Here is a 22,646-nt window from a genome sequence, read left to right as displayed (position 1 = left end):
TGAAACCATAACTGAAGCTATTAAATTATAAATATTTATTTATTAAAAATACGTTTTAAAAATATAACTTCAAATAACACCTCAAAAATACTACACACTATTAAAAAAAACTAATTTATTAAACAATAAAATAAGTTTTTATCTAATACGGGAGTTAATTAAAAGTATATAATAGAATTAATTAAATTTTTAGTTTTTCAACTGCTTCAAATGCCAATTTTTAATTCCTCAAAAATTTGATAATTTTTAGTTCTCTATTAATTTTTTGTGAGCATTTTTAGCTTCTTAATTTTTTTTTTGGCTATTTTTAGTTTTTTATTTTTTATTACGCAAAATTAATTCAAAATATATAAAAAAACAAGATTCTAAAATTAGACAAAATAAAAATTAATCTTAAGCAATAAAAATAAATAAGAGACTAATGAGGAAAAAGTAATTGAGGGACTAAAAATATTAATAAAAAATTAATGAAAAACTAAAATTTATTAAAAAGATATGTTGAATGATTAAAAATTTGAATCGGAAAAAAATAAGAAACTAAAAACTTAATTTACAGTACATATTATCAAACAAAATGGGTGTGAAAAATTATATGCTGACGTTAGTAAGAGTGAATCTCTTAAATAAATCTGAGTTAATCTGGATTAGTCAACGACTTTTTGGAGAGGACAAAAATATTATCTTGTAACAGGGTAGTTATTCCATATTGTTCTATTCACATAAAAGAATCGAAATCAAGAAGCATATCGAAGTCGCGCCAAGAAAGATAGTTCTGAATTCCAATCCAACACTCTCGAAATTGCACATATTTTGCGAGGGAAGTCCCACTATTCAGTGGGCACATACCCTCAGTACCCAAACACTTCATTGCTTGCGCCAAGATGTATGTGGTGAAGAGAGATAGGAGACAAGAGACGGTGCATTTTGATAAAATCACCGCGCGTCTCAAGAAACTTAGTTACGGTTTAAGCGCCCAACACTATGACCCCGTTCTGGCGTCTACAAAGGCGTCACCACTAGCCCGCTCTGACCGCCAACCACCCTGACTATGCTTCTGTGAGATTCTTCTCTTCTCCTGCATTTTGATGTGGTTGAATTGTCGTTTACAATGGTTAAATTGTGACTGTTTCGTGATTAAGGTTATGTATTACCATTTTAATGAGAGGTATGCGATGAAGGCTCCTCTGATTGTTGATGACATCTATGAAATTATCATCAAGGTAATTCTATTTGTTGCTCTTTGAAATTCGGAATGTGTTGTTTATGTTCTATTGGATTACCCAGTTAAGCATGGATTTCATTTGTGAATGTTTCTTATGTGTGATGGATCTGGTATTGTATAGGTTTGAGTATCTGATTGTAGTTGGTTTATGTTTCGAAATAGGAAGATACATGCCTTTGAGTGATTTTAGTATAGTGACTGATTATTGACCGTTATACTATGTGTGTGTGTGTGTGGTGTATTTGTTGGTTGTGTGATTTTGTTTGACTGTTGTTTTGGTATGATTTGAAATTCACGTTTGTTTTGTTTTCTGTTTTGTTTTAGAATGTTGCTCGATTGGACAGTGAGATAATCTATGATAGAGACTTTGACTATGATTACTTTGGTTTCAAAACCCTTGAGAGGTCATACATCCTGAAGGTTCAAGGAAAGGTTGTGGAAAGGCCTCAGCACATGTTGATGAGGGTTGTTGTTGGAATTCATAAGGATGACATTGATTCTGCTGTCAGAACTTACCACATGATGTCTCAGAGATGGTTTACTCATGCATCTCCAACACTTTTCAATACAGAACACCTAGGCCTCAGGTATAGTTTCTGTTAATGCTCTTTCCCTCCATCTCTCCCTTTTTTGTGAACATTTGGTATGCTTTTTGTCCTTATTGTGTAAGATTAATATGGCGACCTTATGTAGTTGGATCTGTTTATGTGCATTGGCAGTTGAGTAGTTGCTTCCTTGTGTGCATGAAAGATTATAGTATAGAGGGAATATATGACACTTTGAAGGAGTGTGTTGTCATTAGCAAATCAGCAGGAGGAATTGGTGTTAGTATTCACAACATTCATGCCACAGGCAGTTACATTTGTGCCACACCTGGGACATCAAATGGTATTGTTCCAATGCTGCGTGTGTTCAATGATACTGCTCGCTATGTTGATCAGGGGGGAGGTAAGAGGAAAGGTAAATAATCCTTTATACTGTATTGATAATTCCTACAGTGTAATTCTAATGAATGCTTACAAATTGTTTTTACTTACTCTTATTTTGTGCATCTTGTAGGTGCATTTGTTGTGTACCTGGAGCCATGACATGCTGATATATTTGAATTCTTGGATTTAATGAAAAACCATAGAAAGGTATGATTGACGCCGGGCCTTTAAAAAAATTAGTTCATGCTAGTTGAAGAATAGTTCTATTTTATTGATATAGCCAAATGTTAATGTTATTTGTGCAGGAAGAGCAACGTGCTCGAGATTTTTTTCTATGCTCTTTGGGTGTCTGATATCTTTATGGAAAGAGTTCAGAGCAATGGGCAATGGTCTTTGTTTTGCCCCAATGAAGTGCCAGGTTTGGCTGATTGCTAGGGTGGGGTGAAGAATTTGAGAAACTCTACACTCAGTATGAAAGAGAAGTAAGTTTGGTCTATATATGTTGGCTTGTTTTGCATGTTTTGAATATGCCTTTTGCTTATTATTGCCTTGTTTTTCTAAAAAAATTAATGTGCACATGGGGAAAAGCAAAGAAGGTTGTTCAGGCACAGAATCTCTCTGGTTTGAAATTTTGAAGTCCCAGATAGAAACTGGAACTCCTTACATATTTTTTAAGGTGGTTTACAAATGCTTGTTTGACTTTTGCTAAGTTTCTGTCAGTGCATTTTGTATTTATTTTCATTGAAACCTCTTCATTTTTCTATATCCTAGGACACTTGCAATAGGAAAAGCAACCAACAGAATTTGGGCACAATCAAGTCATGAAACTTGTGCACTGAGATAATTGAGTATACAAGTCCAACAGAAACGGCTGTGTGCAACTTGGCATCAATTGCTCTGCCGCAATATGTAAGAGAGAAGGTAGGACATCCCTGGCATACTTCATAGGTTAGGATTACACATTTGATTTCTAGGTAGCTAGATCAACTTGTTCTTCCTGATTTAGGATGTTTATCTACTTACTATAAGGTGTGATCATGGAATTTCATCCAACTAAGCTTGTTGGGAGCAGAGGCTCAAAAAATCGATATTTTGACTTTGATAAACTGGAAGAGGTACGATTTCTAGTTATTATTGAACTACACACTATACTAGATGTTCTTTACGTGTTTCAATATGTATTGACATTATCATTATATGACTGATAATTGTAGGTTACTGCAATGGTGACAACAAACCTCAATAAAATAATTGATGTTAATTACTACCCAGTTGATACTGCATTTGTGGAACTGCTTTTTGATCTACAATTTAAGCTAGATGTTCATCAATTTGATACTTTACATTGACATGAGGTGCAGGCTCAGCAGTTGAACAAGGATATATTTCAGACTATATACTATCATGCACTAAAAACTTCATCTGAATTGGCTGCAAAAGAAGGTCCCTATGAAACATTTAGTGGTAGTCCTATAAGCAAGGTATATTCTCGTGAAAGACTTATCTACATGTGCCTTATTCAGTGTCTTGAGCTATATTCATAACGCAGTGGAACACACGTGCACATGTATAAAAAAAAAAAACTTCGTACCCCATTGCCCAGAGGCTCTTCGCTATGCGAAGGTATGGGGGAGGGATGTTGTACGCAGCCTTACCCTTGCATATGCAAAGAGGCCGTTTCCGGATTCGAACCCATGACCAACAAGTCATCAAGACACAACTTTACCGCTGCACCAGGGCTCGCCCATGTTACACGTGCACATGTATATTCAACTTAATTTTTTAGGCTTACGACTAGAAATGTAAACATCCACGATGTTTGTATGTAGTGGCTTAGGTGATATTCGTCTTGTGCAGGGAATTCTTCAGCCAGACATGATGGGTGTGATGGCCTCGAGTCGTTGGGATAGGGGTGCACTTTGGAAGATGATATCAAAGACGGGTGTGAGAAACTCACTTCTTGTTGCCCCTATGCCAACTGCATCAACTAGCCAGATTCTTGGCAATAATGAGTGTTTTGAGCCATATACTTCTAATATCTACAGTCGTAGAGTTTTAAGGCTCATTGCCGTACCATCTTATTATTTTTTGATATCTTATTGATCTATTTTGATTGTTAACTGTTTGTCTTTCAGTGGTGAATTTGTTGTGGTGAACAAGCATTTACTTCATGACTTGACACAATCAAGAATAATATTATCTCTGAGGATGGTTCAGTTCAGAAAATCCCAGAAATACCTGATGACCTGAAAATCATATACAAGTATGAGATTTGTGATTTTTTTACTTACCCAAACTTGGCTCTAAGATGTTTTATGCTAAACTCAGTTTGAAATTGTCAGGACTGTTTGGGAGATTAAGCAAAAGACATTGGTTGATATGGCTGTTGATAGAGGATGCTACATAGACCAGAGTCAGAGCTTGAATATTCACATGGATCAACCCAACTTTGGAAAGTTGACTTCTTTGCATTTCTATGCATGGTCAAAGGCATCAACCTTTTTCCTTGGGTCTAGTTAATGTCATTTTTCATTGGATGTGTTCATGTTGTCTCTAATAAAGGATTTTGTGTGTTTTGTGGGATGTAAGTTTGCTTTCACGGTTGGATCTTTTAGTGATAATGAATTTCAGAGAGGAACATTTGAAATAAGATATCTATACACTAGCTCGCATTGCCTTTTAATTCTGGATACACTACTTGGTGGACTTTATATTATTAGAAACTAGGTCTCTTATTGGGGAATTTTCTGCTCAATTTTTTGCTCTGATTGAATTGTTAACTAATTGAATGTATATTTATAATCACTAATATTAAGAAATACTTTTAGCACTGAGTTAAAAAACTAGAACACTACTTAAAACAATAATTATATAAACACTGCAAATTAATAAAATAAATTACTTTTTTAAATATTTATTTCACTTAAACTTTTTAAATAATAAACTGAACCGTTTAAAAAAAACTAATAAAAAAATGAACTAGCAGTTAACCGAAAAATATCCTCAAATATCTTTGTCACCTGTAACATCTTTTACTTTTATTCCAGTGTCTTCTTGACTTCTTATTTCTTTCACAAATTGATAATTAATTAAGATCTGTGAGTTTACGGATAAAAAAAAATTGATAATTAATACTGCTCTCAGTTTTTTATCCATTCACATTTCACAACACGACAATTGATTGTACACCTCAAACCGCGTTATGTTACGTGGGCCGTTTGACCCAAAGCAAGCCTTTTGTTGCCTCTACTCTAGCTTCTCCTAGCTTGGAAGAGTCCGCTAACAATAAATACAATTATAGAAAACGATGGTATAAGACTCCAAGTTATTAAAATACTACTAATATAAGTGTAAAGTGTTACTTGATAGCACTATTAAAATTCCACACTAAGTCGGCAAATTTATTTATTTGATTAATTCTTAATCCTTATCCCCTTTCATTATACTTTTTAGGAACAGTAACATTTTTACTTTAATAAAATATTTTCATTCTGGATTAAAAATTATTTGAAAATCATTAAATAAGAATCATCATGTTGACGCAATGGTTAAACATTGCATGCTGTTATTTTATTGGGACAATTTATTTAGCTGAAAATCTCATGTTGAATTTTGGTTATATGAAAATTCCTTTTCGCGACGATCATAATATTTTAAACAACATTAATCTCTGATCGAATAGATTGAAATATTTGTGACAAAAATTTATTTAATAAGATAAATATTATTTCTTATCCTGTGATCCTTGCTCTTCATTTAATTGACTTTATATGAATTTTGATTAATAATAAAATTATAAAGATTTTTCCTTGCTCAATTATCACTTGTATCCTAACATTATGTCCGATCATATTCTACTAATTTAGGGTAAAGTTATAACGGGCAACCATATTTTCTCCAAATTATTAATGGAATTGCATTCTTAAGAATTTGAATTTAAAATTCTGACTGACAAAAAAAAAAGCTACTTGGAAAAAAGAGAAAAAGGAAACTTCGAAGGCTCTGCAAATATAGCAGATTTTAAAAACTTTGTTTGATTTACAGCCTGGACCATCCTTATTATCTGTTGCTAGTTTTTTTTTTTTTTTTTTTTTGTATATCCCTGCAAAAATGTAACGGGTTTTTTAATCCATGTTATAAACATAGTGATTCTTTTAATCTCTACAAACAATATAACGGTCATGTATAACTAAAAGCAAAAACCACTATTTTACAAATACGTAAATTGGAGGATGTATAACTATATATTAATAGACGAGTTTGATTTGAACACTTGACATAAAAATGAAAGTTCAAATGCACCTCCTTTTCTTTTTCATCTTCTAGATTTACTTAACCAAAACATTTTTTTAAAATTAATGGATGTGTGATGGCTATAGAAACATGTTTATTAATAAGAGATAATGAATAAATTTTAAAAAAATTGAACCAATTTGATATATCAAGTAGACAAGTACTAACTTTAGCGTAAGCAATTTGCAGATTCATCCAATCCTTACTGAACCAAATTGGGTGATAAATGCAATCCAGCTTAATGACACCAATATATTTAGATACTACAGAGAATAACACCACTAGACGTAATTATCCATCTGCCATTTGCGTTTCAAGTCGGTTAATTAATTTAATTAAGCTTATAATACTTTATTGTAGAGACACGAGTATATTTAATTGGAGTTCATCTTATTTGAATAAGAAAGAATTATTATGATGACAAAAGTTAAAACTCATTTTTCAATCATTCAAGGCAATTACATTTTTCAATCATTAAAATTGATTTTGGTCAGGATTAATTTTAAAGTGGTGCAATATGTTTGTATATTTTTATTATTAAATTAAGTTAGAACAAAATTTAATATAAAATTTTTTAGGTCTAACTTAAAAATTACTTGAAATTGTTTTAAGTTATAATCAATTTTAGAAAAAAAATAATTCTGAACTCTTCTCTAAAGTAAAATTAAAGTTAAAATTGATCAAAAATTAATTATAGATCTAAAATGTTTTTTCTTTTATGAGTTTGAATCCGAATCAACTATTTAACATTAAACAAAACACATACTAAACTGAATAAATCTGGGTTTACTCAGGTTGGATTATTATGATGAAAAAAATTCAAAATATTTAATGCAACCAATACTCAACTTCTAATGCTTGTAACTAAAGATACAAATTAAGATAGATCTTAAAAAAATGTTGTATTTTTATGTCGGCTTCACTGTTGTAACCTTTTTCTCAGCACCGACCTACTGAGAACTGCCAAGTTGGTTCACACCTAAAACCCTTTGACCCATCATCACTATTAATCCATAAGCTAGCTCCATGTTTTGTATGCAATTGTTTGGTCAACTTGTTGGTATCATCAAAGCTTTTGGAAACAAGTTAAAGCAGGGCATGCAGAGGGAACAAACCAAATATTTCAAACTCCTTAAACTTTTTATTATCACTGTTGCATTTATTTCAGATATTTAGTATTTGGGTACAAGTTTGTTCTTTAGTTTAAACACCGACGTCTCTCCGTGGCGGCTATACCCAATTTGAACTTTAATTTTCTTCCCTTTGTGTGAAAAGGTTTTGTGTTGGAGTTGGCTTTTTGAAGGGCGTGCATGGTGAAGTTATTTGTGTATATGAATGATGAAGAACGATAGAGAAAAGGGTAACGAGGTTGACCAGAGTTACATACAGCAGCACCACTCGTTGTCAATGCCAATGATGTTTTCGGGTTTTAACAGAGAGAAGGAGATGTCAGCCATGATCACTGCTTTGACACGTGTGGTTTGTGGAGATTATTCTCTTGTTCATCACAATATTGATAATACTAATAGTGCAATTGTTGGTGGTGGTGGTGGTGATGATGTTTCAAATATGGCTTCTGGTTCTATGCCACCTTCGTCTACTTCTTTATCTCATGGTGGCAACTCTGTTCTCAAGAGAAGAAGGGAAGATGATAATACAAGTGATTTCTTACGTGGAGGTTCATTCCCTGCTATTTTAACAAGTAAGCACCATAATTGATAATCATACTCTAAATTCTAAAATGATAAAATATTTTTTCTTTTTATTTTCTGGTCTAGGATATATGTTGATGGGTCCGGGCATGTTCACAAAGAGTATACAAATAATTTATTATTTTAACATGCTTTTCTACTAATGCTTGACATAATAATAACTAGAACAACGAACTCATAATAATAATAACAATAATAAAAATAACACAAGAACTGAAGGTTAGGTTGGAATAGGATCCCACAAAATACCCACATCTTAATAGAATATTTATATTAAACATGTTTATAATGATTGAAGATTCCGGCAGGGGAGACACATAACATAACATGTTACATCATATAAAAGTGGAAAAAAAAACCTTTTTAGAACACTTATTTGTTTTTCTTTCTTAATGTTGGATATGATTAGCTGCGGAAGGTTCAAGCACGATAAGAAGAAGAAGAGCGAATACGGTATACGATTACGAATACAGAAGAGAGAAGGTGAAAGTGGAGGAGGAAGAAGAAGCGAGGAGGAAATACAGAGGAGTGAGACAGAGGCCGTGGGGGAAATGGGCTGCGGAAATAAGAGACCCTTTGAAAGCCAGAAGGGTGTGGTTAGGAACATTTGAAACCGCTGAGGACGCAGCCAGAGCGTACGATCAAGCTTCCTTGCGTTTCAGAGGCAACAAAGCCAAACTCAACTTCCCTGAAAACGTTAGGCTCAGACACACTGAGACTCTTCAGGGTTCACGTGCTTCAAGCAATTTTTATGACAACTCTTATTCGCATGTTCATGATTTACCCGTGAGCCTCTACGATCAGACTACCATGGCTTCTTCATCAACTATATCTATGACTTCTCCCCAGGCACCACCTTCGATTTATCCTACGCATCTACTACCGGCATGGTCTTCTGGTTATGCTTATAATAGCTCCTCTTCTTCTGCCTGATGTAAATTGCTTTTTATTTCGAGTCGACATAGGCTATACTTTTATCTCACACAACTTAGTTTGTCATTATATCTACCTATGTTTGACACTAAACTGAGTTTTACTTGGAAGCAACATATGAATTGCTTCTAAAAATTCATTTTTCGTTGAAAGTATTTTATCCAACAGTAACATTTAGTTAAAGTAATTTTAATCAAACTGGAGAACCAACATATTTATAATTCAAACATATATTTACAAACTTTAATCTAATCAGTCAGTATTTTTATTTCCTTTTTTATTTCTTATTTACACTTTAAACCAAAACAGTAATATTTTTAATTTGTTTTTTATTTTTAATGATTTGTACAAGAAACAAAAAAAAAAATCTTTATATTCAAATTAAAAACATGAAACATTCAAAACAATTAACAGTCTTATAATTTTTTTTTTTTTAAAAAAAGAAAGATCACAAGTAAACGCCCCTTAGATCCGCATGTTTCTAGAAAAGAAGCAAATGATATACTCTGAAGTCTGAAGTTCAGTTCTATAAATGCCTTTCTATTTAATTGTGACTTGCGTCTGAGCAAAGCAATTTCAATGTTTGACTTTGAAGTATCCTTCAAGCTAGGCATTGAGGCAAACTCACCACGCGTTCACAAAAATTTATATCAGTGACGTGCAAAACACCATAGAAATATAATTTTGTACGCAACTTATGGTAGTTATGCTATAAATTTGCTACTTAGGACCGACAATCAAAAGGCTAGAATGTGGTCTATAAAAAAACGAGACTAGAATATGTTTCCATGATAATTTGATAATTACTTTTACCTTAAGGAAGATCTCATTTTGATCTTCGATAATAAATTTTAGAGAGATCCTTTTTCATAAAATATTTACGTTATATTTTATTTCAATAAACCATCTTTAACCCCAGTGGTACTCAACGACTAAATGGATGCATGATGGTAAACACGAAGGTCACAACACCAATCGTTTAGCGAGACACAGACATAGCTGAAAAGATTAAGGTTACGCCTCCAATATTTTGGAAAAAAGAATCTCAGTTCAGTAGGGAAAATAATAAGATGTCTACAAGAATTAAGAGGAGGTTAGAAACTTGGATAATATCACAATTTAAGAAATTCTCAAATAAGGCGAATGTTCACTTCAGGTGAACCCCAAATCATTGCACTCAAATAAATAGGTGTTTTGCTTGTCATCAGGGAAAATAGCACGAAACGTCCAAATTTCACAAGAAAATGTAATATAGAGAAGAAAGAAGAGGTACAAGAGGGGAAAAAAATCAACCAGGCAAAAGAATATAAATGAGCAAACACTCAATTTCCAGCCACTGCTTCAATCAAGATCTTTTACGATCCTGTCATAAGTCAGTGGTAAGGTATGTACCGGTAGTATACAACAATGCTACTTTCAGTACTATGATGCATATATCCAGCTCTACCCTGAAAGCATGAGTGACAGAATATAAAAGTGAAAAAGGCATAATCGTTTAACGAAATTCCTCACCAACTCAGTCGGTGACAGTTCAAAAGAACATTTTCCTGAAAAGGCAACTTCAGTACAAAATCACATCATTGAGATGCCCCTGCATTTACCAGAAACAAGCATTACTTGAGATGTGAAGAGTCACAATTCTACCATTTTTCATAAACCAGACTTCCCTTCCGTGTCCCCAACTCCCTCTTAAAATGGCGGCAATAAGAAAATGTGAGAGGAGCAACAGAGGGAAAAGGGACAAATACTTTACCTGTGACAGTAACTGCTGATTCGAACCTTCTTAAACCTTCAAAGCAGCTTTGTGGACCATGGTTTCCTTGTGTATCTGATGACAACTTTTCTCCACAAGATCAAGTAATTTCTCCAAGTTTGCTGCCCATGAGTTAAGAATGTCATTGCTATCCTTTGCTGTTTGGAAACAGACTATTCCCAATGGTCTATCAATCTTTGCCACCAGCGCCTTAGACACAACCATATCTGAGAGATGCTTCTCAGCATCCTGAATTTTATACAAGTATTAATTAGGATGATCACACAAAGAAATAACATTTTAAGAAAATGAAATAAATTCTGTTGCAATATCCATATCCACATGCAGCTCAACAATAAACAAAATAAACCACTTGAAGTGGTAAGTGAACTCCAGCAGCACACCAGCATAAAAAGACCCTGCCAACCCCCAAGATCATAAATTTTCTTTGTAATACTAGTATCCACTGGCAGACTAGGTGTGCCCATGCACCATTTAAAAATGTTACCTCTGTAACACTTATAGAGACTTAAAAGCAGACAACCACAACCAGAATCAATCACAAACCTGTACACTGAGGCACAAAAGCTCTGCAAGTCTCTTCAATGTAATTCTTGCATAGTATTTTGATACAACAAGAATATTCTGAAAAAGGTAGGAAAAAATGCTCGATATTAATGTTCACAAAAAGAAGTATAAAACATAAAGCATAAAGCATATCATACAATATCAACCAACAAAATTGATGGGGTGAGAAGAAATATAATGTCATCAGTTATTTACATGTTCAATTATTCTTTGCCTTAGATCTTCTGCTGCTTTTTCTCCCAAAGATTTCCCAGAGGCCTTCTCATTCTCAAAATCACTCTTATATGTATCCCATAGAGTTGTCCATTGGATAACCTCCATGGTAACCAGCTGTTTCAAGAGTAGCCTAGGCACACATATAACAGGTACACCAAATGACAAGGAAATCCTAAACAAATGAACGTGACTTGGAAAACATGGGATAAAAGTTAGGAGAACATACTTGAAGTTTGGAATCTCAGATAGATTCTTATCCGCCAAGGTGGAATTGAGAAAGCTTGATTGCATTGGATCATAGGGCGCTAGAACCAAGTACCAACATATTTTCCTTAGGATCTACATGTAAAAGACAATATGCAGAAAAACACAATATCATATAACAGAATCTCACAATAACAGAAAAGGCAAAAAAGAAAAAGGAAAAAAAAAAGGCTTACTGGAATCCACTTGGCAGGGTCTTCTTTGACAGATGGAATCTCATATATTGCCTTGTAGCAACGGCAAATTTCAAGATAATCGTTGTTATGGGAATAATATCTTGAAACATAAACAGAAACCAGCATAAGACAACAAAGATTTTAAAATCAGCAGCAAGCAGCAGCATAAAATAAGTAGTTAAAAAATATGTAGCATGAAAGTACAAAACACAAACACTCATCTACATCACTTCACATCACTGAAGTCTGAAAGTGATATAGAATCTTTGCACCAAATTTGGAAAGCTGTGGGCAATTTGCTGGTACAATCTAATAAGCTATGACAATTTCCATACACTTTATTACTGTCAAATTTTATAAGTCATTCCTCAAACACATTCAAATAAAATATTTCAAAATGAACTAGGATTAAACAAAAATAAAATAAACAGCACAAATGACAATTGATAAATAAAGCACTGAACATATCACACACAATAACTCTGCCTGTGGTATCATAGCCGGTCCCAAGCCCAGGTAAATGAGGAAGGTTGAGTTAAGCCGGTGACAGTCAAACATAAAACTCAATGATATACCAAACATGGACACTCACAGCATGACAAACACACAATAGATATGAACCTACGTGGGAATTACAAAGTTAACAAAATAAGGTCTTCACCTTGCCGTATAAGATATTTTCAAGTAGTGACATATTTGCCACTTTCAAAATATATAACCAGGACGTTTGTTACTTCAAACTCATCTTATATTCCTAATGCCAGCTATTTTACATGATTTTAACAGTCCCCTTTCATACAATCCTAAGTAGCATTCACAGTTTGCATCAAGTCAGAATATTTGAACTAACAAATATGCATGACAACATGATTGATTCAAGATGGTAAAGGAATGATATGTAGTAGTTATAAAAGAAAACAGACACATAAAAACAGTAATTTTGGTTACGTTGAAAAGAAAATGAGATAAAAATAGATTAATTATCAGAGAATTGAACGTATTGGTTAGTAACTGAAAATGGCCTATCATTATCATTTAAAATCAATTAATTCAGTACAAGATGTTCTACTAAAAATAGGCAAGTTATGTTTGCACAATATTTAATAACAGTTAAGAATAGTCACAATTCTATTCATCAAGTTTTTAAAAGAACTGTCCAGTCTAAAACGTCTAATTCCTATATTTAGGAATCATTTATTTCAGCTTTATTTGAAGATGTTTTTTAATTGAAGGATGATTCAAAAAATATATAATAATTATGTAATCTCTCCAAAAGATTGTTTTAGTGCTTTCCCCATGCATGTTTTAACTACAATAGATTATTCTAATAATCCTTTACAAAAACAAGTTTAATGTTTGGATATTTTGTATTTGAAATAATCAAATAATATGGGTAAACAAAAGTAGCAATTGGAATTTAGGTAATCTACAAGTCTATCGAATTATAAATTCATTGCAAATTAATATACCCATGGAAAGTCATGTGCAGATGTGCTTTGCATGAAGTCTCTTCTATTTATACTTAGATATTTAGTAACAGGCTGATTTAACCCTTCTAACAAATTATTTTTCTTTCCAAACCATCAAACAGAGAATAAAAAATGAATACTTGGCAATAGTAGAGAACACCATGTACTTCAAACTGCATTATATCTTTTAGGGTCTTGCTGGGCACTAGTTAAGGAATTAAAGGAGGAAATGTTTTATTGGAAATCATATGGGAGCACATTTAAAACTCACAGGGGAGTGCATTTTTCCGCATCTCAGTACAAACATTTCCCATTTTACTCCCTTAACCAGTGCCCCTCCCTTAACCAGTGCCCTAAGGGCACTAAGGGCACTGACTAGTTACCATTTGCCTATCTTTTAAAACCAGAACAAATGCAAGCAAGAGAGATTAACAGAGAGTGAAGAGAGTGAACACATTGCAGGAAGACAGTCATTGGCAATGTGCCTTATTCTTGGGCATTTCAAATGCACAAATTGGAACAAATAGCTACGTTTAGAAGCCCAAAAAGCCACAATAATTTTCACCATTTACTTGACGTTGACTTATCTCAAATAAAATGAAAAGAGATACCAAATATACAAGGTTAAGGCACAATATTTGCAACTACATCATGATGGAACAAGAAAAAGAAAAAAAGCAACATGAAGTACATATTCAATTACCGAATCATTAGTTCGTAATAGATTTGCTTCAACTCCAGCAAAGATGGTATATCTGCAGGGGCCTCTTCTACAACATTATCACCTTCTTTAGGCTTTTTCTTTTCCTTAGATAAATCAGCATCAAATACTCTTGGGCTAATCTTTCTTGAGAGTATTTGTGCACGAACATAATCCTGGCGGTCTAGACACAAACGAACCTATACAATTTGACATGGAAGATTCTGATATCAGCAACTGAATTGCAACACAAGAAATTAGTGACCTGCTATTGCTGTCATCACAGTAACACAAAAATATCTCATACTTGTTCAAGAATGAACGCAATTTTCTCAGTCTTGGCCATGGCACCGAATGTTTCCACCTGTTCAGATTACCCATTCCATAAGTAAACTGAATACTAATTAGTTACATCCAAAAAACAAAGTATACAAGCCAACAAAACATGTGACACATTCACACTGACCGCAATTTCTTGCATCAAATCAGCAGCTTCAGCTATAAGCCCTTGTTCTTCCTTAATCTTTGCAAGTTTTTTGATCAATCGAGCTCTCTCAATTTCCACGTATATCTAATAAATGATAAAAACATATAAATCATACATAATCCAATAATGAAAAATTAAAAAACAAACAAAAGTTCAAACATAGCACACCGACCTTCCCTGCAGACACACTGTTCAACGTTTTGATGAGTTCTATGCGAGTTTCGATATCTGGTGTCTCGTCAATATATTGCATAGCCTGTTGCACCATAGCTGTTACAGCCTGCAAACATATAATCAGCTCATTATTAATAACAGACAACACCACCTTTGGTGCACCTTTTACAGATACAATTACATAACATCTGAACTAAACTCCTATCAATAAAGGAGATATACAAGTGTCTTTTAGTGTGTGTGTTTGTGTGTGTATACAGTTAAGTTGTATGCAAATAAAAATAAAATGCATAAAAGTCGGCATAATACTAACTCAGTTCAATTGACTGGAGACTCGCCGGAGATGACAAGAGGATGCAGGACACATGCCCACAACCATAACGGCCGCATTAGCAGACAGAGTCGCGATAGCAGATCTGAGGATCTCGGCAATGCAGAGGCACTATTGCCGCTTTAGCGGCTATTTAGCGACACTAACTTAGATAGCCTACTCGCATGTAACTCTACATGGTAGGGAATCAACATTCTCACGGCCCTAACATGCTAATTTTGTTGTCTAAGCAAAATTTGAGTCAATTAATAAACTATTTTTTCCATTCTAAATGAACAAATAAGTACAACTACCAATTTTTTCAAAGAGAACTAAAACCCTAAACCTCCTCACACAAAACACCACAGAGCAATTCACGTAACCTAAGAGGTTTTTCCACACATGAAATAAAATAAAATAATAATAATAATAATCGGAACGCTGCGAGCACCTGCTTGAGCTGGCCACGTCGTTTTGACAAAACGACAATCTGGTCATTGAGTGTTTTCCAGGCTCGTGCATCGAAGCAGAGCTGCAAAATATCGGTGGCTGCTTTTCTGGTACCCGCCACGTCACCGGCGAGCCTCATCTGCTTCTCCACGTTCAGCAATTGCTCTATCGCCGCGTCTAAATTCCCCGTATTCGCCTACAAAAAATTCACAGGAAACGTCAATTTCAGTTACCACAATCGTCGAATTTCAGTTCAGAACAAAAAAATAAACAACCCCAGAGTCGTTGAAGCCAAAAAAAAAATAAAGCAACTAGTAGTAGGGAAAATTAACGGTGGAAGTGAGGAAATAAAAGTAGAAGACGCAAGCGGCAATAAAGTAAAAAGAGGGATCTGGAATGGATTCGATCCATGGATGAATTGAGTGAAAGTGAAAGGGGAAGGAGCAAAAAGAGAAGAGAGAGTACCATGGTTGGATTGTGGGCGAGAGAGAGAGATCTCGGAAGGAGTCGTGAATTATTGAAAATTGGAAGTGGAAGGAAGGAAAGGTAAAAGAGGTGAGAAGAGAAGGACGGAGAGTTTTTCATAGACACTCTTTTTATACTCCTCAGACCCACTTAGGCCCAACAACGTTCTTAATAGCCTGGCCCGATCCGCCTCTTAACAAAGCTCCGGAGTCTGGACTCTCAAACATACTTGAATATTTTTTCAGAAGAAATAAAATGTGTACTTGACAAAAAGAAGAATATAGATTCAAATGCATTTTTAGAAAACAAAGTGGCTAAGTTGGGAATAAAAGCACTTTTTAGTTGAGAAAGTTGGTAGGTTTAAAGCCAATGCCTCTTGTTGGTATGGATGGACTAATACTTCTTCAATTTTTTATATTAAAAGTGACAACAATTCATTACACAAAAATAAAATGAGAAAATAAAATCCTATAAATCTTGTCAAAGTAAGTTCACCGACACCGCAAGCATATTAGAAAAGCAAAATGTAATTCTCGATACAAAATGTGACCAATTTGCAAACTAATTTGTTGCCTGCTTCACCTCTTTGTGAACTTAAGAAACTCTAACATGTCAACTTCTTTGAATCAAGCTCATCTTATGTTGGAGATCCTAAGTTGTCTAGTGATGAGACCAAAATAGTATATATAAGTGTGAAAAAATCTCACCTTTCAAGTTGGATTTGTAGGATTGGATTAAATCTGTAGCCCACATTCTAATATGATATTAGAATCTATCATGACAACTTGTTGTGTTTATTATGTTATCCATTATCGAACCAACCACAAATGTTCAATTTTGCAAACTTCACGCTAAAGATGTTTAGCTCTCATGTGTGAGGGATGTGTTGGAGATCCTGGATCTCTTATGATTTTTAGTGTTGAACTAGGCTCATGATCCATGTTCTAAAATTGGTGGACAAGTGATCATGATTGCTCTTTAAAGATGTTCCTATCACAAGATATTGAATGTCATCCCTTATGTCAAAGGATATTCTGCTATGTCATCCCTTAGTGTTGAACTAGGCTCACAAGATGTTCCTATTACAAAAGATACTTTAAGCTTAAGTAAGGATTTGACTCAAAGTCATAAACATGGTAATAAATGCATATTAAATGAATAATGGTCTTTACATGTGAGTTCTTTCCTCTTTATACTAACCTTGTTGAGTCTTGGACCTTAGGCTTGAAGGTGTTGATTATCATTTAAGTAATATGCCTCCTACACTAGGTTTAGGTGGTTCAGTTCAATGATTATTATTAATTGTAATTATTGGCTTTTTGTAAAGTTGAGTGAGTATTTGATTATCCTTGATGACTACCTACATGATATGTCATTTGCTTTCTTTGTGGAGCCAAGTAGGTATTTGATACCCTATCCGAATATTTATCTGGTATAAAAGCAAAAGAAATTATTTGAACAAAGTTGATCATATGTGAACTAGTAGCTTGTGGTCTTGATCATGAAAGTAAATCATTCATTAACAAAATATTCTTGTAGGCAACGATAAATGTTCAACATCAACCAAAAATAAGAAATATTTATAATTAAGTTTGGAATCTTTATTGAGCTTTTACAAACTAAATTTTAATGTGTTTCTACGAATAAAAAAATATTTACAATTTAGAAAAAAAAAAATTAATATGATGATGCTATGTTGCATAATTCAACAAAAAAAAAATGTTGCATATGATGTAGCATTTTTAAAAATAAATATAAATAGATAATTTTTATAACTTTTATATATAATTATAGATAGACATGACAGACAAATAATAGATATTCAATAATAGATTAGTGGATATTTATGAATCCAAAAGATTAGTGAATATTCATAAATTATAAATAGATGTTTCTTGTAGAAAAAAAAATAAAAATAAAAGAAGGTTGTCATACTTTGTAGTACTAGTTTCCGTCTGTCTCCCTCTCTGCCCTCACTAGTCACTTTCCGTTTCCCCAACGCTACGCTGGCGAGGCCAACGAAACCTCGAATTTCAAATAAAGAAATGGGGTTTAAAGAGAACTCCATGAATTGGATTGGCGTCACGGTTGGTGGCCTCGTGGGCATAGTGGGTGCAATATTGGCACTAAAAGATGCCAAAGTGGCGATTCCATTTACCTTGCCCTGGTCCTTCGCCACAGACAATAGTAGCTTCGAGAAATCGCTCTTTGTTCCCGGCTTGCAAAACCTCCAAAACAATTGCTTCCTCAACGTTGTTTTGCAGGTAATAATAAAGCTTCACTGTTGCTTCTCCTCTTTCTTCAATTGCCAAATGAATATTTATGTGTATTTCTTTGTTGCAGGCTCTAGCCAGCTGTTTTTGCTTTCAGAGTTTTCTTCACAGTGTGATTGGAGAGTGCGGGAGTAAGGACCTGGATGAAAACATGCCTCTTGCGCTTGCTTTGGCTACTTTGCTAGAAGGTAGCTGAAGTAAAACCTTATTGAGGGAATAAATTAAGTTAACATAAAGTAAAAGGAAATAAGCTTAAGTCAAAATTAGCTTATACATGAGCTAATTTTAGATGCTCTCATTTAGCCTCTCCAAAAGCTGCTTTTAACTTTTATGCATTAGCCAATGTTTGCTCAAGGGAGACGTTTAATTCAGTTCAGTTTCTTGTTTTTTTCTCTCCTAAAAGTGCTTTTTGAAAGTTATCCAAACAGGGCCTGAGTATGTTTCTGTGATTGCGAATCAATTCGTGTTTTATGTTTCAAACCATTAATGGAATGTTCTGTATGCATGCGCAGAGCTGAGTTCATTTAGTTCAGAAAGGGTTACACTGAGTCCTCGAAAGATGATGCTTGCCATGTCCAACTACATTCCAAATTTTAATCTAACTAGCCAGCAGGTAGAGTTGTGTGTGTGCTTAAGGATTGATTTAGTGGCTGACTTATGTTTTAGTTGTGTGTCTTGTTCATGCTTGGTTTTTGTTTTTGTAGGATGCAGCTGAAGCATTTCTCCATCTGTTATGCTTACTGAGAGAAGAATTTGGAGGTTGTTATGCTCCAAAGATGAGTTCTTTAGCAGAAATTTTTGCTTCTAATAATAGAATTCTTACTCCAATACAGAGTGACTGCCAAAGTGAGCAGGAGAGATGGCAGCAACTCTTCCTTGGACCTTTTGATGGGATTCTTGGCAGCAGCTTGACATGTCAAAGTTGTTCATCTCAGGTACATGGGTCTTTTCTCAATGCCTTATGATACACTTTTCCCCATTAATTGCACATACACTCCATTGTCATTGTTTGTATTTGTAATTTTAGACTGGCTTTGTTAAAAACTATGACTTATCAGTTATGCATCTCTGTCTGTGGTGCATTATGTTTGAAATCATTCTATAGCTGGCTAGTGGCTACTAGGAGCCAGGCTATGGTTCAGAGACATGTTTTTGTTGATTTGCAGTTTTGATTTGAAGCTGTTGCATCTGGAGGGAAAAAGAGTGTAGGGTAGCATACGGTCACTTGGTAAAACTTCTAGGAAGAAATAATTTAGTAATTTCAAAATGGTCAGCAATGAAGGAAAATATAGGAATTGAGGTTATAGGATGGTGTGGTTTGGGATTTAGAAGCTAAGAGAAAAAAGTAAATTTTAGTTCTGTTCTATGTGACTTTTGATTTTCATACATTTTAGTGTTCACATGTTGATAAATTTAATGATGCTAATAATATAAAGGATAAATTTTGAGGTCATGTTGCCTGACTCAGCTCAGTAGTTCACATTCTTAAGCTACTTTGACAAGACTTATTAGCAGGTTACTGAAATTACTTAAGCCAATTGAATTACTCCAAACTTGCAATCCAAGTTACTGATGATCTGATAGTGTACTTTTTGGCTGCAGATTTAGCTGTTAATTACAATTTAGCTTAACATAGATATTTTTTGTTTTGTTTTTTATAATAACTTTCTTCTATCATTATTCTCAATGTAACTGTGATAATATCCCTCTGTAACAGTCTTTATTATATTTTTTAACTTTATATTTATTTAGTGCAGATCTCGATTAACTTTGAACATTTTGATTGTTTGCCTCTTTCACCTGTGCTTAGTGATACTTCCACAATAGTAAGTTTTAAAATTAATGTCACTCATACTGTAGCTTCAGTGTTATTTCTTTTATTATAGAAGTGCTGCACTCCTCCTGTAGCTCCCTGATTACTAAATGTGACACGGGCATGTTTCAGAGAGTTGGTTGTACCCTGGTGGATTGCCTGAAGCAGTTCATTGTTGCTGAACATGTTGAAAATTATCACTGCAGCCAATGTTGGCATAATGCCGCAATCAAGTATCTTTCTATAATGGAAGGAAATGAGGTCATCCCTGTGTGAATATTTCATTCATTTAGAGATAGATAAAGGCAGCTCAGAGATACATAGTTGGTGGTTGCCAAATCTAGCAATTATTCTTTATGTTGTCCAATATGATTTCTGTGTTTTACTCAGGTAGAACTAGAAAAGCTAAGGAGATGCTCTGACCCAGAAATCTGCGATTGCCGAAAAATGTATAATCTTGATAAACTACCCTGGTCAAACAGGTTTTCACACACTTTGAAGCAGCTAAGTATGGCTAGGTGTCCAAGGGTATGCATACTGTGTTTACTGATCTGACATTTATCATTTCCTCAACTAGCTTTTCTTTTGTAGTTCAATGTCTGAACAACTGAAACATGATTGTCTGGTTGCAGATTTTATGCATCCAGTTGAAAAGAGTTTATATGAATGTCTTTGGAGAGCTAGTCAAACTGCAGGTACTTGAATCTCTGACGTATTTTATCTGTCTCAATTTTTGTCCCACCCCCTCCCAAATGAAAAAGAAAAGTTCCCCATACCTAATGCTAAATTGATTGTGCTTTTAATTTGGATGTAAACTTGACTATTATTATGATTCAGTAGCATATGAATATTCATTGAATTTCATGGTGGAATTTTGTTGTGATGATGGTAATGCAGGGCCATATTTCTTTTCCATTGATTTTGGATGTGTTGTCATTCATGACAACTAGACTGGGAGTGAAGAAACACGACATAGATGTACAAAGTGTGCCATTAAATTTGAAGTATAACAAAAGAATTTTTTTTCCAAATCATTCTGACCTGCAATCTGAGATAAGTACATTGAAATTTAGTGGCCTTCATGGAGCAAAAAAAGAGCAGATCAAGTCAGATGGTGTTATTGATGATGGACTTGTCTCCTCTACAAATGGACAGGCACTTCATAATGACACTGTATTTCCCTGCTCTGGCTCTTCAGAAAGCATTCACTCAGATACACATATGCAATCGATTGACCAGGTTGGTTTAATTTTTTCTTCTTCTTCATATTGGTGCATTTAGTTTACACTGAACTTTGAAATCCCATCCTTGCATCTTGTGTCTCTGTCCATAATATGCCCTCTTTAAAGCAGCGTCATGTATCTGTCCATCCATAAATATTGTTTGTCAAGTATAAACTAGAATTTTCTTTCCTCTAGGTTGTAGGTAATTTCTTTCATGTCATGGATCCAAAACCAGATTTTTCACCACAAACCATTTTTTTACATTGTGCTAAAATCAAACTCAAAAGCATTCTACTAATTAATTATGATTTATGAGGATAATACTACTAATATTGATGCATTTTTTTATAGATTGGACCCTTGATATATCCCTTCTACTTCTCTGTGGCTATGCCCAATACTTGTTGTGATGCTTGTGGACCTGAAATGAATTAAATGATATTTTCTGGTGGAATAGATGATCAATATGATATTGACTTAGTGGTGGAGGTTCTTTTTATATTCTCACTATGTTGTGCTTTATGCAGGTAGATGTTTCTTGTAATTTAGTACCTCAAGAAACATGTTCGTATCAACTTGTTTCTGTTGTGGAACACTTTGGAAAAGCTGGAAGTGGGCATTACACTGTTTACAGATCTGTAAGAGTGGAGTTTTCAGAAGACGTCTCTGATGATTACCTCAATCAAACTCCAATGCGTTGGTTTTGTATTTCAGATTCTCAAGTGCATGCTGTTTCAGTGGAAGATGTTCTTTCCAGTGAGGCCAGCTTGCTTTTCTATGAGAGAATTCCAAGGAACTGAAAAAATTCCTTTATTTTGTTTTGGGAAGTTCTGGGTTCACACAAGATGCATTGGCATCAATGTTCTGAATCACAGGAGTCTATGGTGTGGCGTTTTAACTCACCACGAGTGGTATAAGGACATGCTAAGGTTGTTCCAGATTGCTAAACAAGCTTTTGCGGAGGCTAATTATAATGAAGGAATAATTAACTAGCTGGAATGGATATTCGGTTGTTTTTGTATACTCAGCTAATCAATTTTGTTCCCTTTTTGTGGTTACGCCCGTCGAATGCTGTTTAGGTATCCAAAAAACCGATTATCTCAAGTTTTCAACAGCTACAGTTGCAGCAAAAAACACTAACTTATGTTAATAGTTTTCAGTATGGGAGTTACTGAGAATACGTTGATCATACTTCA

The 22,646-nt window shown here is 34.3% G+C and overlaps 3 protein-coding genes and 1 pseudogene across 5 annotated transcripts; 3 read left to right on the top strand and 1 right to left on the bottom strand.

The window, feature by feature from the left end:
- Window positions 1–452: 452 nt before the first annotated feature.
- On the top strand, window positions 453–4,783 carry LOC100803015 (ribonucleoside-diphosphate reductase large subunit-like; annotated as a pseudogene).
- A 2,652-nt stretch (window positions 4,784–7,435) lies between these two features.
- Window positions 7,436–9,182, top strand: LOC100792946 (ethylene-responsive transcription factor ERF112). Of its 2 annotated transcripts, XM_041018189.1 has the most exons (3): window positions 7,436–7,627; window positions 7,720–8,146; window positions 8,566–9,182. In XM_041018189.1, the coding sequence occupies exons 2-3, from the start codon at window positions 7,780–7,782 to the stop codon at window positions 9,087–9,089; spliced, it is 891 nt and encodes a 296-aa protein (XP_040874123.1). In that variant the 5' UTR covers window positions 7,436–7,627; window positions 7,720–7,779; the 3' UTR covers window positions 9,090–9,182. The 2 variants fall into 2 exon arrangements, with proteins under 2 accessions (XP_040874123.1, XP_014634447.1); XM_014778961.3 differs by having other exon boundaries at window positions 7,436–8,146.
- Window positions 9,183–10,396: 1,214 nt separating this feature from the next.
- Window positions 10,397–16,429, bottom strand: LOC100791893 (26S proteasome non-ATPase regulatory subunit 12 homolog A). 2 transcript variants are annotated; one of them, XM_003531346.4, is made up of 12 exons: window positions 16,142–16,429; window positions 15,678–15,872; window positions 14,915–15,022; window positions 14,722–14,826; window positions 14,563–14,619; window positions 14,259–14,455; window positions 12,087–12,186; window positions 11,873–11,985; window positions 11,626–11,776; window positions 11,410–11,487; window positions 10,843–11,091; window positions 10,397–10,680 (listed from the first exon to the last, which is right to left on the bottom strand). In XM_003531346.4, exons 1-11 carry the CDS (start codon window positions 16,259–16,261, stop codon window positions 10,873–10,875), a joined length of 1,443 nt encoding a protein of 480 aa, XP_003531394.2. In that variant the 5' UTR covers window positions 16,262–16,429; the 3' UTR covers window positions 10,397–10,680; window positions 10,843–10,872. The 2 variants fall into 2 exon arrangements, with proteins under 2 accessions (XP_003531394.2, XP_040874111.1); XM_041018177.1 differs by having other exon boundaries at window positions 11,626–11,985; window positions 16,142–16,302.
- Window positions 16,430–18,052: 1,623 nt separating this feature from the next.
- Window positions 18,053–22,442, top strand: LOC100802492 (ubiquitin carboxyl-terminal hydrolase 27). The gene is made up of 10 exons (XM_006585257.4): window positions 18,053–18,405; window positions 18,485–18,602; window positions 18,927–19,027; window positions 19,119–19,349; window positions 20,172–20,240; window positions 20,360–20,488; window positions 20,618–20,755; window positions 20,860–20,922; window positions 21,125–21,466; window positions 21,978–22,442. The coding sequence occupies exons 1-10, from the start codon at window positions 18,187–18,189 to the stop codon at window positions 22,248–22,250; spliced, it is 1,683 nt and encodes a 560-aa protein (XP_006585320.1). The 5' UTR covers window positions 18,053–18,186; the 3' UTR covers window positions 22,251–22,442.
- The last annotated feature ends 204 nt before the right edge of the window (window positions 22,443–22,646 follow it).

The sequence above is a fragment of the Glycine max genome, chromosome 8 (assembly GCF_000004515.6).
Source record: "Glycine max cultivar Williams 82 chromosome 8, Glycine_max_v4.0, whole genome shotgun sequence".
NCBI classification, from domain to species: domain Eukaryota; kingdom Viridiplantae; phylum Streptophyta; class Magnoliopsida; order Fabales; family Fabaceae; genus Glycine; species Glycine max.
The sequence above is the reverse complement of the archived record's forward strand: the minus strand, read 5'-3'. Positions and strand labels throughout refer to the sequence as shown.

Excerpts from the sequence above, each read along its gene's own strand:
- LOC100792946 (XM_041018189.1), top strand. The coding sequence starts at position 7,780 with ATGATGAAGAACGATAGAGAAAAGGGTAACGAGGTTGACCAGAGTTAC. Across the intron at positions 8,147-8,565 it reads ATTCCCTGCTATTTTAACAA|CTGCGGAAGGTTCAAGCACG; the intron begins GTAAGCACCATA and ends GGATATGATTAG.
- LOC100791893 (XM_041018177.1), bottom strand. The coding sequence starts at position 16,261 with ATGAAAAACTCTCCGTCCTTCTCTTCTCACCTCTTTTACCTTTCCTTC. Across the intron at positions 14,456-14,562 it reads TTGCGTTCATTCTTGAACAA|GTTCGTTTGTGTCTAGACCG; the intron begins GTATGAGATATT and ends CAAATTGTATAG. Across the intron at positions 11,488-11,625 it reads GGCAAAGAATAATTGAACAT|AATATTCTTGTTGTATCAAA; the intron begins GTAAATAACTGA and ends TACCTTTTTCAG.
- LOC100802492 (XM_006585257.4), top strand. The coding sequence starts at position 18,187 with ATGGGGTTTAAAGAGAACTCCATGAATTGGATTGGCGTCACGGTTGGT. Across the intron at positions 20,489-20,617 it reads CTATAATGGAAGGAAATGAG|GTAGAACTAGAAAAGCTAAG; the intron begins GTCATCCCTGTG and ends TGTTTTACTCAG. Across the intron at positions 20,756-20,859 it reads GTATGGCTAGGTGTCCAAGG|ATTTTATGCATCCAGTTGAA; the intron begins GTATGCATACTG and ends GTCTGGTTGCAG.